At 37.0% G+C, this 16193-nt stretch overlaps 1 protein-coding gene across 2 annotated transcripts in view; it reads right to left on the reverse strand.

Annotated features, from left to right (window-relative positions):
* Positions 1 to 16193, reverse strand: part of Foxj3 (forkhead box J3) — a 94076-nt gene that overhangs the window by 18219 nt on the left and 59664 nt on the right. The window contains exon 6 of one of the 2 annotated variants that reach the window (XM_042677044.1): positions 9700 to 9801. The exons of the other annotated variant lie outside the window; for it this stretch is intronic. Within the exon in view, the coding sequence (XP_042532978.1) occupies positions 9700 to 9801 (102 nt within the window). The remainder of the gene's footprint in view (positions 1 to 9699; positions 9802 to 16193) is intronic. 2 annotated transcript variants of the gene reach the window in all.

A 16193-nucleotide genomic window follows, 5' to 3' on the forward strand; every position in this document is an offset into this window, starting at 1 on the left:
AAGTGTTGCTGAATTTAATAATAATTGTTCTTCTAGCTATGCTAAAATACACAGAAAACTAGGCAATATATACAAAACTTAAGGTAAAACTAAATTATCTCACATTCACATTAGTTTGAAATAAATGACTAGTAGATATACAAGGGAAGAAGTTATAAGAAATCAGAAGGGCTTGGCACCAGTGGCTCATGCCTATAATCTTAAGATACTCAGGATGCTGAGATCTAAGGATTGCTATTTAAAGCCAGCCCAGGGAAGAAAATTCTAAAATACTCTATCTTCAATTAATCACCAAAAAACCAGAAGCTCAACTGTGGCTCAAGTGGCAGAATACTAGACGTGAGTAAAAAAGCTCAGGGACAGCACAGCACCCCAACCCCTGAGTTTAACTATCTTCTATATAAACATTTCTATTTCCATATAAATGTCCTAAAATATACTTTATGGGCCTCAATGAATAAAGCTTTAAAACAAAACCAATGAATTATCAGTATCCAGTGGTCACTTTCTGAATTGTTCACTCTTTCCTGTCCATGTTCAGTTGCCAATTACTCAAGGCCAGAACTATTAGTCATCATTTTCAACAACTCCTCTTAAGTTTTTTTTTTAATTTATTTTTGGGTCCGGTCATGGGGCCTCAGCTCTGGGCCTGGGCGCTGTCCCTCAGCTCTTCAGCTCAAGGCTAGCATTCTACCACTTGAGCCACAGCGCCACTTCTGGCTTTTTTTTTTTCTTTTTGCTTATGTGGTGCTTAGGAATCGAACCCAGGGCCTCAGGCATACAAGGCAAGTGCTCTACCACTGAGCCACCTTCCCAGCCCAACTCCTCTTAGTTTTAAGAGGACCTTTACCTTCTTGCTAAAATTAACACAGGAAAATAAAATGCACAATTACACTATTACAAAATGGGCATATCCATTTTATTACTATCAAGGATCAAAGTACAAAACAGCAGTTCTCAAACTCTGATCTCACATATCATTTTAATGTTAAAAATTAAGGAAAAAGGGCTAGGAAGGTGGCTCAGTGGTAGAGTGCTTGCCTTGCATGCATGAGGCCCTGGGTTCTATTCCTCAGCACCACATAAACAGAAAAAGCTGCAAGTTGTGGCCCAAGTGGCAGAACGCTAGCCTTGAGCTGAAGAGCTAAGGGACAGCGCTCAGGCCCAGAGTTCAGGCCCCATACCGGAAAAAAGAGCAGAGGGGAGGGGAGAGGAGAGGAGGGGAGGGGAGGGGAGGGGAGAGGAGGGGAGGGGAGGGGAGGGGAGAGGAGGGGAGGGGAGAGGAGGGGAGGGGAGAAGAGGGAAGGGGAGGGGAGGGAAGGGAAGGGAAGGGGAGGGGAGGGGAGAGGAGAGGAGAGGAGAAGAGAGGAGAGGAGAGAGGCCAGCCTCCTGTAGCTAACTCCTATAATCCTAGCTACTAAGGTGGCTGAGATTGAGATTTGAAGATCGTGTTTCCAATTCAGTATGAGCAGATAAGCCTGAGACTTATTTCCAATAAACTACTCAGGAAAAGCCAGAAGTGATGCTGTGGCTCAAGTGGTAGAGTGCTAGTCTTGAGCACAAAGAGTCTCAGGGACAGCGCCCAGGCCCTGAGTTCAAGCCCCAGGACAGGACAAAAAAAAAAAAAAGGAAAAAGGGAGATTATTGGCTCACACAAATAATCTTAGCAACTCAGGAGACTAAGCATTTGAGGATCACAGTTTCAAACCAGCCCAGCAATAAAGTCCACGAGACTCTTATCTCCACTAAAAACTACCAAAAAAGCTGGAAATGCTGGGCACTGGTGGCTCACGCCTATAATCCTAGCTACTCAGGAGACTGAGATCTGAGGATCACGGTTCAAAGCCAGCCAGGCAGCAAAATCTGTGAAACTCTTATCTCCAATAAACCACCAGAAAACAAGAAGTGGTGTTTTGGCTCAAGTGGTAGAGCGCTTGCCTTGAGCTGAAGAGCTGAGGGACAGTGCTCAGGCCCAGAGTTCAAACCCCACGACTGACCAAAAAAAAAAAAAAAAAAAGCTGGAAATAGAGCTGTGGCTCAAGTGATAGAGTGCTAGTTTTGATCAAAAGAAGCTCAAGGGTCAGTGCCCAGGCCCTGAATTCAAGCTCCAGGACTGACACAAAATAATAATAAAAGAATTAGATTCATATACTTACTAAATAATATGAAAACAGCAAACTCAATTACATGTTAACACATGTAACAAAGCAAAAGGAAATATATACATAACAAATATATATAAAAATATATGCTTACATATAAGTATATATAGGCATATATAAATATGTAACATAAATATATAAATATGTAAACAAATAAATAAAAACAAAGAGTGGTATTCTCATTTTTATCTCAATGGTAGCTTACAATAAAATAGATTCTTAAAGCTGCTTCGACAATAGTCTGCTGTACTTTACAGTTTGAATGGAAGCACAGAAAACAAACCTGATACAAAAGGGACAAATGTTCTAATAAATTCTTCAAATAACTGTGCATAGTCTCTTTGAAACATCAAAATATGACAAGTGATAATTGTTTAAGTTGCAATGTAGAATCTGAAACCATGGCAATAAACTTTGTGTACTCTGTTCCCTTTTTACCCTTTCCCTTCTATCTTTTTTTTTTTCGTGGGAGGCTGGTACTGAAGTTTGAACTGAAGACTTCCCACTGGTAGGCAAGAGCAGTACACTTGAGCCACACTTGCTGCTCTGTTTTGCTTTAGTCGTTTTTGGATAATCATGCATTTTTTGCCTGGGGCTGACCTCAAACTGTGATCCTTCTAATTATAACCTCTCACACAGTTTGGTTTACAAGTATATACCACCATTCCTAATGGCTTATTTGTTGACTAATGAGGGATTAATGAGGGATCTCATTAATTTTTTTCTTTTTATATGTATTTTTTATTGTAAAAATACTGTAAAGAGAGGTTACAGTTACATGAGTAGGGTAATAAGTACATTTCCTATCGAGCACTGTTACCTCCTCCTGTTTTTTCCCTACCATCCCTTCCCCAACTCCTCCCTCCCCACCTCCCCCAACCTGAAATTGTAAAGTTCACTTCAACATAGTGTCACTGTTACAATAGGTCAACCTGTATCCTTATTTAAACATTTTGTTATATCCCTTTCCCTCCCCAAATCATAAAAATGTACATACAAGATGCAGGACACCGGAATCAAATACAGTGAAAACAGGGGTTATACGGTTCTTTCTGCCTCCATTAGAAAGAATGATATCACCCCTTTTGTTAGGAAATGGAAAGACTTGGAAAAAATTATACTAAGTGAAGTAAGCCAAGCCCATGGTTTCCCTTATTTGCAATAACTAGTACATGTCTAGGACAAGCAGAAAATGTCAAAAGCTATGTATATATTACCATATAAGATGATGTTAAGTGAAATGAACCCCAAGACAGGGACACAAGTGTTATTTTTTTTTTCTTGCTATCACTAATTTTTTTTTTTTTTTGGGTCTGGGCTGGCCATGAACTGTTGATCCCCCTTATCTCTGCCACCACAGTAGCTGGGATTACAAACCTAAGTTCCAATGCCCAGCCCTCTACCTTTGAATGGTTTATGTATCCACGTATGGCTTTATAACATAATGCTTTGGTATCTGGAAAATAATGGCTTGCTAAATTATACAGACCTTCTATATGGACACATTTAATCATATAACCTGCAAATAATTAGCATCAAACTTGTTAACATCACTCAATCTCTTTAGGAAATGCTCAGACTCACTATAGTGAACTTTCTCAAAATTCTGGGGGTTTTGTTTAAAAATTTGCCTTAAAATAAGAGACTTTCTTTGTTCATTTCTCTAAGAAAATATTGGCCAATAACCAGAGAGTAAGTTAATGAGACCCTATATCAAAAAACAAGCTGACCAAGTACTGATGCCTCATGCCTACTAGGTAGGCTGAAATCTGAGGTTGGCGGTTCAAATCCAGCCTGAAAAGGAATATCCACAGGACTGTTATCTCCAGTTAACTATGAAGCTGTGGCTCAAGTGGGAGTGCTAGTCTTGAGCAAAAAAGCTCAAGGATAGTGTCCAGGCTCTCAGTTATATAGCCTCAAGACTGGCACCAAAAAAACAAAAAACTGAAGATGGTAGATCATCTGTAATCACAGCTGTGTATGAGGTGGCTATAGGAAGATGGTAATCTAAGGCCAGTCTAGGGATGTGAAACAAACCAAAGCAAAAAAGGCTCAAGTAATAGAGCTCCAACCTAGCCAGTATAGAGCCCTGAGTTCAAACTCTAGTACTGCCAAAGAAAAGCACACCAAATACTCAAATAATTATTATTGCCAGTTTTTTTCAAGTAAAAATGTGATCCACGAACAAAGTAGACTCCACTTGGTCACACAAATGCCTTTCCTTGAATGTTTCAGTCTGTGGAACTGCATTTGAAATTCTCTCCAAGTTATTCTACAGAATATTAAAAAGAAATATATTCAATGGTCACAATTTAATAAAACTATGTTTTTGTATTATCACAGATATTCCTAAGTAAAGCTAGAATTCAAAGACTACTTGTACAGTTAGGTGTCAGTGCTTTGATTTGTGCTATGATGTCAACAAGTTTATACATAAATGCTTCTACTGCATTAGTGAAAATACAAATATACATGACAAATACCATTTATGAAAAGTCTTGACTTTATGGACTCTCTACAATGACACTGGTTACTCAGGAGTCTGTAGGCTGACCACATTTTGAGTACTGCTGACACAGAACATGCAATGCTCCAGAAGCCCTGCTCATGCCCTTCCCAATCATCAAAGTTAGCTGCTTTCCAACCCACATCTCCTGTTCAAGAGAGTCTCTAAAGGGACTTCTATTAATATCTACTCATTTTCCTATCTATCAAACTCAGGGCCTAGGTGCTGACCCTGAGCCTTTGTGCTCAAGGCTAGCACACTATCACATAAACTACAGCTCCACTTCCAGTTTTTGGTAGTTGATTGTAAGTAAGAGTCTCACAAACTTTCCTGCCCAGACTGGTTTTGAACAAGACTTTCAGATCTCAGTCTTCTGGGTAGCAAGGGTCACAGGCATGAGGTTTTCCTATATTTGAGCCAATTATGAGCTAAATTAACATCTACTCTTTTGTTTTTAGGTATACCAGAACTTGAACTTGGTACCTTGATGCTTTTGCTCACTGGCTAGCACTCTACCAACTAAGCCATATCTCTATCCTCTTAATACCCACTTATTCTTTATCATTGCCTTCTTCCTATATAAAACATCATTTTACTCTTTGAGAGTTTTATTGTATTATCAGTTATCGACTTCAGATGTAACTAAAACTGATTTTCTCATTGACATTGCGACTGTTTATGAATTCTGCTGAGTCTACTCTTAAAAGTGCCAACAACACATGCTCCAATTACAGTATACTTATTCTTGACATTTGGAATAATAAAGCCTCTATTTTCATTAGCTTCATCAACATATCTTCAACTACTGTTGGCTACTTGGATTCCCATTAACATTTTAGGCTCAGCTTGCCATTTTCTAGTGTCTTGTATTTCCCCACAATTAGATCAGTATTTTGACTGTGATAACTCCAAATCTATACATCAACTGGGAAAAAGATCACTTCTTTATATCTTCTGCATGAAAAATATACCTATATTTAATTATAGTTTTTGTGCTCTCTTTCCACCTCCCCTTCTTTTCAGGCCAGTACTAGGGCTTGAACTCAGACCCTGGGGTACTGTCCCTTAGCTTTTTTGCTCAAGATTGATACTCTACCACTTGAGCTACAGATATACTTCTGCCCTTTTGGTGGTTAACTGGAGATTAAGTATCTCATAAGACTTTCCTGCCCAGCTGGCTTCAAGCTGCAATCCTCAGATCTCAGCCTGAGAGTAGCTAGGATCATAGATGTGAGCCACCAGCACACAGCTTCTTTTGGTAACATTTTATAGATTTCTATGTAGAGTTCATTTAGTCCTATATAGCTGATATTTCTGAACACTAACATATTATCTTTCAATTTTCTGTCTATAGTTAGGATGCAGAAAAACTGATTTCTAAAATCAGTTTAGACCCTACTACAATTACTTGTTAAAGTTCTAAGTCTTTATCTGTAGAATCTTTAAAACATCTTCAACAGGTCTTTTGGCATCTACATGAAAAACAATCATAACTTTAAGGTTTTTTTTCTCAACTAGTTTTCCATCAGCTGTGTCATTTCTGTGTTTGTGTGACTGCCAACTGTCTCTACATTCTCAGTATCTCTTTGCCCACCTAGCAATTTTTGTTGTTCTTTTGATTTTTTTTCTTTTTGACACAGGGTCTATCCTATAACTTAGAATAGCCTCAAATTCACAATCCTCTGGCCTCGACCTCTCAAATATTCAACTTACAAAAATATATTACTGTATTTCACTTCTGTCTGGCAAGTTTTTACTGGATGCCAGAGTTTATATTCTTATAAATGTTCTTGAGTTTCTCATTTATTGATTACTGCTATTTAAATACTTTCCTACTTCTCTGACTTTCTTTTTTTTTTGCGGGGGGGGGGGGGGGGGGGGGGGAGGGGGTCCGGTCGTGGGGCCTAAACTCTGGGCCTGGGCACTATCCCTCAGCTCTTCAGCTCAAGGCTAGCGCTCTACCACTTGAGCCACAGCACCACTTCGGGCTTTTTTCTTTTTGCTTATGTGGTGCTGAGGAATTGAACCCAGGGCCTCATGCATGCAAGGCAAGCGCTCTACCACTAAGCCACCTTCCTAGCCCCTGACTTTCTTATTTTTATTACTATCTTCCTACATCCATGGATTTGCTTTCCTGTTTCTAAATATTTATTCCTTATTTAGTCTAGTAAATGTACATGATTATGTATCATAGGCCTTTGTCAAAAGTATTTTGTCAATTAAAAGTATTTTATAATTTCTATCATGATGCATTTATCCATGGGTTGTTCATTTGTTCATTCATTCATTCACTGTGATGCTGAGGATAAAATCCTGGGCTTCTTGCATACTAGGCAGGCATGTAACCTTTAGCGTTATAGCCCCAGGGCTAATGGTTATTCATAACTATAAATTTACCCTGTAAATGTTAAAGTAATTTTCTGACTTTTATCCTTAATCCCACTGTACGCTATCTGTATCCTATTCTGTGTATATTAAAAATATATACATTTTTAACTATTGGGTGAAACACTATATAAGTCAATTAGGCTAATTTTTATACTCTTGTGATTCAAACTATCTTTAAAATTAATGGAATTTTTTGTTTGCCTTGGTTTGGTCTGATTGTTCTATGAGTTTAGAGATGTCAAATCTACAACTGTGATCAAGGATTTGCCTACTTCTCCTTTCAATTCTGTCCACTTTTGAGGCTGTTATTAGATATATATAAATTTATTATATTTTCTTATCAGTGACTCCTTTTTATAATAAAAGGCCTATGGTTCAATGTGTCATATTTCCATTTAAGATATATATCTTATCAATAGTATAGAAATGGGTTTCCTTCATTCTGTCTGGTAATCTGCCTTTTAATTTGAATATTTACTCTATTTGCATTTAATGTAATCACCTGTATACTTGGCTTTAAATACTATGCCTGCTTTTGCTCCTATTTTCTTTGTTGCTTTCCTTCTCCCTTCTTGCTTACTCAGATTGGTCCAGAAGGTGCTAATTTTTCTTATGATCTATAGATTCTTTAACTCTTTTTTTTTTAGTAACAGAATAGTAGTTCATAAGATGCATATCTTTGATCAATAATGCATAAAAAATTACTGATGCTTTGGAAGATGTTATCTTTCTCCACACAGAATTTTGTTTTCTTCTTACAAGAAAAAACAGTTGCATGTCACCATAAAAACAGTTGATTGTAGTTTAGTTTGGTTTGCTTTCATTCATGGGATAGAACCCTTCTCCAGTAATTTCACAGGCTAGAGTACTTATCTGGCTCTTTTTAAAGACCATGAACAACAATTTTTTTTCTTCTCTATTCTGTGAGACCGCTAAGTGCTGGCTAGTAAAAACTCTGCTTTGTTTGTGTCTGAACCCAAGTACACTGAATGAGGAGCTATTAAATATGTAAAGTGGATATTGTTTATAAAAAGCTGAACTCAAATCTAAGATTCTTTATGATTTTATCTCTTTAAAGTTTCAGCTATTTGGTAGTCCCAAACTCCCATTATTTTCTTCCAACTTCAATGTTATTCTAGGTTGGCTCTCCGTTTAGCCTCTTTGCTATGCTCTGAGAACTGAGACATGACTCAAAGGGAAATTTTCGGAGCTGGCTCTCAACCTGTTCACCTTTTCTCAAGTATTCTCACCATCAAAGACCTAGTTGTCTTAGTCTTCATTGCTGCCTACTTTTTATCTTTTTAATTATATGTGTATATTTCATATGTAGACAGAAGGATTTGTCTGATACTAGGTATTTCTTCATCTCTGAAAGGAGAACATGATTTCATCAAAACTCCCAATATTACTATTTCTTGTAACCTAATACCACAGCTCTATCTTTGTTTAGATCTCTAGTACCAATTAGAGATTTCTGATTCTAAACCATCCACTTTCACTGAATTTCTAGTTTCACAGGAAATCATCTCCAGAAGTGATTTTTTTCACAAGGACACTGTAACCAAAATTAGTAGGAGTGCATTGGAATCCTGGAATTATTACTACCAACAGCAAACAAATATAAATTCTTAGACCCTGTTTCCTAAGTAATTAATATCCCAAAGATTGCCAGGTGGAAAAAATCATTATTCAGTTACCAGTTTCCTGTCTAAACTAGAAATTTTACAATGTTACTCTGATTTAAAAATTTGTCTTCAGTTTCTCCACTACCTTTCCCCAAAAAGATCCCATGAGTACACTAGTAATTCATAGTTTGTATATGCATTTATATTTACATATGTGTGTAAGAAAGTGGAAGATTTAGAGGTAGAAGTTGTACAAATCCAAAAGCCAGAGAGAATAAGCAGATAAAAGCTGGGAAGACTAGGAAATGCTAGAGCAAGATTGAAATAGAGTGTGAACATGAGTATGAGAGGTGCATGGCTTCAAGGTATTCATCATCTAACAAGTGAGAAAATTAATATACAAGCTTAACTCATGAATCTTCCAGATCTTTCTAGAGTTTTCTAGATTTCTCTTAAATCTTTCCAGCTTTGACATATGATGTTAAGAAATTACCTCAGGAAGAAACATTTGAATCCCACTGTGTATCTAATAACTTGGCATCACAACAAATGCAGCACACTATCAAATACTGCTTCTGGGTATGTTTAAGACGAGTATCACGAAAGTAAGTTGGTAATCATCCCAATGAACTCTAATGAGGTTAATCCAAAGTATTCACATTATGTATTTTATTGGGTTCTGTTGACTTCCTGGAATTTGATAGTTTTTTTCAGCCACATAGAAGGTCATCAGGGTTTTCAAACTAATAAGTTTAATAAAATATCAGCTCAGAAATTCTATCAATGGAACTAGCAGAATTAAGAATTTAAATGAGTACTGAGCTGCCTAGTAAGCACCTTCCAATTTCTCCTGAGAAGTACTTTCTTCTAATTTATGCATATCTTAAAACGTTCTGGGCCAGCTTTCAAATTTGTATCACCTTTAAACTTAATCATATAGCACTTTATTGTCATTATAAAAGCATATTAAATATATTACTCAAGCACATTTAAAAATTGTTTTTAAAAACAGAATTACTTTGTTAGTCACAGTGTTGATGGCCAGAGTTGGAGAGGCACTTCCCGAAATAATACACTCCATTCCCAAAGAATCTGAATCTATGCTATATGGAGTTGAGGCCTAAAATACAAGAACAAAACAAATAATTGTTAGCTCATATACCCAGCAACTGTAACATAGTTTGAAGGGATTTCATCAAATTCTCCAACCTGTAGTTCTCCGAAAACACCACAGAATTCAACAACTTTTTTATGTATATGTGCTGGTACTAGAACTCCAACTTGGCCTCACACTCTTTTTGGCTCATGGATGGGGCACTACCACATAAGCCATGTTAACTATAATAAGAGTCTTAAGGATTTGTTTGCCAGGACTAGCTTCAAATCATGATCCTCATGTCTGTTTCCTGGGTAGTTAGAATTCTAAGTGTGAACCACATCTGTAATTTTTTCTTTAGGGAAAAAAATGTTTTAGGGATTTTTTTCCTTTAGTGATTAAACTCTTACCTTCAGTTTTTTAATAATCCACATACTTCAAAGGTGTATTATTTTGTTTTTATAATATTGGTATTTGAGCTCAGGGCCTCATTCTTGCCAGGCAGGTGCTCTGCTGGGTAAGCAATACCTCCAGTCCTTTTTTGTCCTGGTTATTTTTGAAATAAGGTCTCAATTCCTGCCCAAGTATAGTCCTGGGCTGTAATCCATCTATTTTAGGCTTCCTGTCATAGCTTGACTAACAAGTATGTGCCATCTCTCAGCTGAGAAGGGTCTCATGAATTTTTCTGCTCAGGACTGGTCTACATTCTTGATAGTTTCAACCCCAGCCTTCCAATTAGAGAAGATTACATATATAAGTCACATGTGTGCCTGGCTTAAAAATTGTAAGTGTAGTGGAGACTACTAATGGTCCTCTAACATCTACTCTTCAGTACCATAATTCTATAGTTATCAACTTAAAACCACTCAGATTTATCAGATTCATGTGCAGATAGCTGTAACTAAAATGTGCCCAACAGGACACGACGTGAATAGGAGTGATAAGTGAGACTTTTGTAATGCATCTTTGAAAGGAACATGCTGGCCCTGTTATCTCTCCCTTTTACTGTAGGTTGGACTTATTTAACCAAACTCGAGGCTAATACCTTAGAGGGGGGAAAAAACAAACAAACAACAAGATCAGAAAGAATCTGAATGCCTGAATAACCTTGTGGTACAGACCTGTATAATATTCCTCTGACCAGATCCATCAGCTTAGACTTTTAAGGAAGAACGAAATCTCTCAGGTTTAAATCTCCCAGTTGATCTTACTTTGTGTAAGAACAACTGAATAACATCTCAAATAATACAAGTTCATATGTCATTTAAAAAGCAAACATGGGTATCAAAAACTATATAGATTTTCTTCACTGAAAAATGTGAATATATACGTATATGTGTGTGTGTATGTGTGTGTGTATGTATGTATGTATGTATGTATGTATGGTGACAACTCATTCTTCCCTCACCCAAAGGGCATCAAAAGTTCAACTTTAACAAAATGTCATGTCAAAACCAGCTTTACAATGTCGGTGTGGGGGGAGGAGGGGGGTATGATTGGGTGGGGGGGAGGGGGGAGGCTGGGAAGGGAGGTGAAGGGTAAACAAAGGAGGAGGCTGCAATGCTTGGTAAGAAATGTATGCATTATCCTGCCCATGTAATTGTAACCCCTCTGTACAGTATGTTCTCAAATAAAATAAAATAAAACTTAAAAAAAAAAAAAAGTTCAACTTTAATTTGAGGATTAAAGGCCAAATATGTGATCAGAATGCCAGTCCACGTATATTCCCTCTTTGGCAAAAGACATTTGTCCCACATAAGACAATAATTAAACAGGTATTTTTTAAAGATCATACTTCGGGCTTGAGATTGCATTTCAATGGAAGAACTTAACAAGCACTGCACAACGCCCTGAGTTCAATAACCAACACACACACACACACACACACACACACACACACACACACACACACACACACACACACACACACACACACACACACACACACACACACACACACACACACACAGATCATAGTGAATATGCACGAGCTCAATTTCACTGAGGAACATTTCAGAGATTAATCTATCACAGTTCCTCAGTATAGTTTTATTCTTATCAGGTAAGATAATCAGCATAAGAGTAAAGAGCAAGAAGCATAACTGAAAAGAGGAAAAATTAGAAATTACTTCTACATGTTGGAATCCAGCAACCAGGGACTGGGTACTCATTGAGAGTGAGGTGAGAATGAAATAGGGCTCAATATCAGAAGTGGAAGGGCCACAAAGACAACTTGTTCATGCTTCAATTTGGTGCTGACTAAACTTAGTTGCAGCTAAGCTAACAGATTATCATCATAATAATTATCATTGTTTGGGCTCAGAAGGTGGCTCAGTGGTAGAGTGCTTGCCTTGCATACATGAGGTCCTGGGTTCAATTCCTCAGCACCACATAAGCAGAAGTGGCACTGTAGCTCAAGTGGTACAGTGCTAGCCTTGTGCTGAAGAGCTGAGGGACAGCACCTAGGCCCAGGCCCCACGACCAACAAAAATTAAAATAAAATAAAAATAATAATTATCATTGTCATCATCCAGGGTTTGAACTCATGATCTTGTACTTGTTAGCTAGGTAGGCATTCAAACCATTTGACCCAAGCCCCCAACCCAAGAAGATTACTTTGGAAAGCTACAAATCTCATCTTCCCCTTATTCTATTTAGTCACTGCAACCCAGATTACTGGTTTGCCAATTCTCTTTTACTGACAGAATGGAAAAGCCTGTGTGTGATTTTGTGCAAATTATTCAACCTTTACGCTTGTTTACTCATCTATAGATGATTATGTCACTTCCTTTAGAGATCTGTTAAGACCATCAATGAAATGTCAGGTAAAATACTTAACACTGTCCTTGATACACACAATAAGTCTTAACCTTTAGAACATATCTGCTATTGATGCCATAATATACAAAAGAATACTCAATATTTAGTCACAAAGGAGAAAACTTTGATATGAGGGACTGCATTCCCACATGGTCAGGTTCTTGGCTTCAGTTATTATAGATAGAAAGTTTTGAAAAAAATCTTTTAACTATTTAACTTTTAACTATGTAATACTTTTCTTTCTTTCAATAGAAAGTAAAAGGTACTTTCTTTAAATATTTTCAGTAGTCTGGTGCATTTTTATTTGTAGGAGCACTGATTCTGTTTTTCATTGTTCATAAGTAGACTAATAGGAAAAGTCTAATTAGAAAAAGTTTAAAAGGATAAGGCAGTATGGCAGATGGGAAGCACCTACCATTTTCACTTCATAGATGAGAAGAATCTGGTGACACAAAAGTGTCCACATTCTGAAGAAGGGAGTACAAGAAAGGCAAAAACATAAAGGAGTTTGCAGGGAGCCAGAAAATTAAAGAAAAGTAATCATAGCAGAAGAAAAGCAACAAGGTGTTTGCAGCCAGTTCCTGGCTCTCTTGTTAGGGAATGGGGAAATGGAAGATGGCAACACAAGGTAAATCATACAGTCCCACAGAGAGATTGTCAAATTCAGTGCAGAAAAAGCACACGTAACTTCAAAGCCTTATTCCCAGCACAGGACTTGGGAGGCAGTGACTAACTCACATTCTGTATCTCTTCCCCCCATATTCCCAAAGAGCAAGAGCTGCCATCTTGAGTAAGTTTCTCTGGAGCCCAGAAGCAATCATGGCTTAACAACCCACAGAACATTAGACTATATAACTTGGTCATATATTAACAATAAGAGGAGTGTGAGGGAAAGCAGATAGTTCCACAGGGACCAGAAGAAAAGTTTAAGCTGCAAGAGGCTACACTGCAGCTTAGAAGGCAGAGGCTGGAGAAGCCAAGTAGCAGTACTGGAAGACAGGACTGGGAGTTCCCATCAAGCCAGATATCACCCAAGAATTGTGGCATCCCAGAAACTCAGTACCCATGTGGGACTTTGTACCAAGCTATTGCTATAAAATGTCCAAGATCCACAGCACAAAGAGCTATCGCACTGATAAAACATTACATATAATTATGGAGATACACTGACTTGATGTCATGTTGGCTTTCTAGATAGATAACTCTTTTGTTCCTGTAGTATATACCCCTAACCCAGTACTTTACCAATGAGTATTTATGAAAATTAAGTATCTTTTTTTTTTTTTTGCCGTTTTGTTTCTCAACACTCAAAAGTGTCAAATTCAGCTAATGAGGGTAAGTATGGTAAATCATGCTTGTAATCCCACAGACCATGAGATTGTGAGTCTTATTTCAACAAATAAGGTGTGGTGGTGGTATGGTATGGTGATATATCACTGTAATTCTAACTACGTTAGGAGGCAACAGGCAAAGGATACAGTTTAAGGCCAGTCCCAGGCAAAAATACAAGGGTTAGGGAAAGAGAGGCAGAGAGCATGGCTCAAGCAGAAGAGTATTTCCATTCAAGCACAAGGCCCTGAGTTCAATCCCCAGTATTGAGTGAAGTGAGGAATCAAAACAATGTCCTTGATTTTGTTCCTTCAAGCTTTCTACCTAAATCTTACTTCTATTCTAAAATATTCAGACCCTAAATTCTTCATTCCAGTTAAAAAGAAATCTCAACTATTATTATCTACCCTACTTTTTACTTATAAGTCAATCACACTTCTGTTTCTCTCAGTGGAATATCCTTTACCACTTTCTATGAAAAAAGTTACACTATTTTTGTTGTTGTTGTTCTGGACTTGGAGCTTGAACTCAGGACCTGCCACAGTCCATGAGCTTCTTTGGCTCAACACTAGCTCTCTACCACTTAACGCTAGCTCTCTACCACTTAAGCCACAGCGCCACTTCCAGCCTTTTCTGAGTAGTTTATTGGGGGTAAGAGTCTCATGGCCTTTCCTGCCTGGGCTGGCTTCAAACAGCAATCCTCAGATCTCAGCCTCTTGAGTAGCTGGGATTATAGGCATGAGCCATCAGTACTTGGTAAAAGTTACTTTTATACCATAATTCATAATTTGCAGAAGCCATCCTAGGCAGGATTATCACTTCTGAATCACTTATTATCACTGCTTGGTCTAACATATTAATTACTTAATACTTCCTATGTCATTTAAAATCACAATTATGTGACTTGATTACTTATGTTCGTAATAAACATCTTACTTCTCTTTTATTCAGCTGTAGATGCTAAATGTTATGTACCTCAGTTATCCACACAAAGTCCAGGTGCTAAATCTGTTTTAAGAAGCAGTGTCAGTAGGATAAGAACTGAGATTTGTTTTCTTAAACTATTACATACTGAGCATATCGCATTGCCTATATCAATTATCACAAACTTTTGTTTGTGTAATGCCAAAAATTGTTCTGACTTTTTAATTCTACATACATTCAATTCCCTCTGCAAGTTTTAATAAAGCTGCCTAAGTCATATTGCTCGTATACCTCATTTTGCTCTTATACCTCATATGTTCATGTAATCACAACCCTGTTCAGGGTTTTTGTCTTTAAAGACAGGAAATTTTATACTTTTACCAGGAATAGGCATAGATCAAATTTATTTGGAAAAATATGTACTCAGTTTCCTTCATTTAATTCTATTCTTTCTGCCTAGATTTATTCTGTTATCTATTATAAACACTAATCTATGAAAAACATTAATGCTGGAGATGAAAATATTTCTTCCTATGCCTTGAAGTGGAGATTAATGCAATGAAGGAGACAAATATAAAAACAAAAAATTTCTATAAAATGTGAGAAACTTTATAAAATAACAAAAATTCTATGAGCACAAATGGAAAAGGAAAGAAAAGGTTTCACAAAATGTTAAACACTCAAAATGGGTCTTTAAAAACAGTATATAGAGGAAAAACTGAGAGAAAGGAATATTCTTATTACCTGACATATAACTGCAGCCACTCTGTATAGCACCTTTACAATAACAATTTAGAAAAAAAAGAATAACAGTACATAGGATAGTTGTACTCCAATACTGGAATTGTAAAAAGAATGAAAAAACTGAAAAGTTTTTTTGACAGTACCTGCAGTGCTAACTAAAAGTAGGCTACATATATAACTGAAAGTATCCATCACAGTGCTTCTTTCTTTTATCTTTGCAAGTTAATTTTAACCAAGGATTTACAAAGACTTAATCATAAAAGCAAGAATAACCTCTCTCTCTCTTTGATTTTGTACACAGAGTGATTATTACTTGGATGTTAGTAGCAAAGAATATTTTGAGGACAAAAATGAAGAAAATTCAGTATAATCTAAAAGTCATCTGCTATGGAAGGTAGTGTTTGTTACATAAAACTAGTGCCAGGTGAAGAGGAAAGAGTATAAAATAGAAACTCCAGAGACCTAGACATGGATGCAAATCTCAGACAATAGCTGTGTTCTACTTATGACAAGACCATTTACTTAACTTCTACAAGAGTAAGAATAATGAAATAATAGGCCTGAAAGTGTTTAAAAAATATTAAATACTGTATAAATAA

Source organism: Dipodomys spectabilis, unplaced genomic scaffold, assembly GCF_019054845.1.
Source record: "Dipodomys spectabilis isolate Male_0828 unplaced genomic scaffold, ASM1905484v1 ptg000002l, whole genome shotgun sequence".
In the NCBI taxonomy this organism is placed as follows: Eukaryota; Metazoa; Chordata; class Mammalia; order Rodentia; family Heteromyidae; genus Dipodomys; species Dipodomys spectabilis.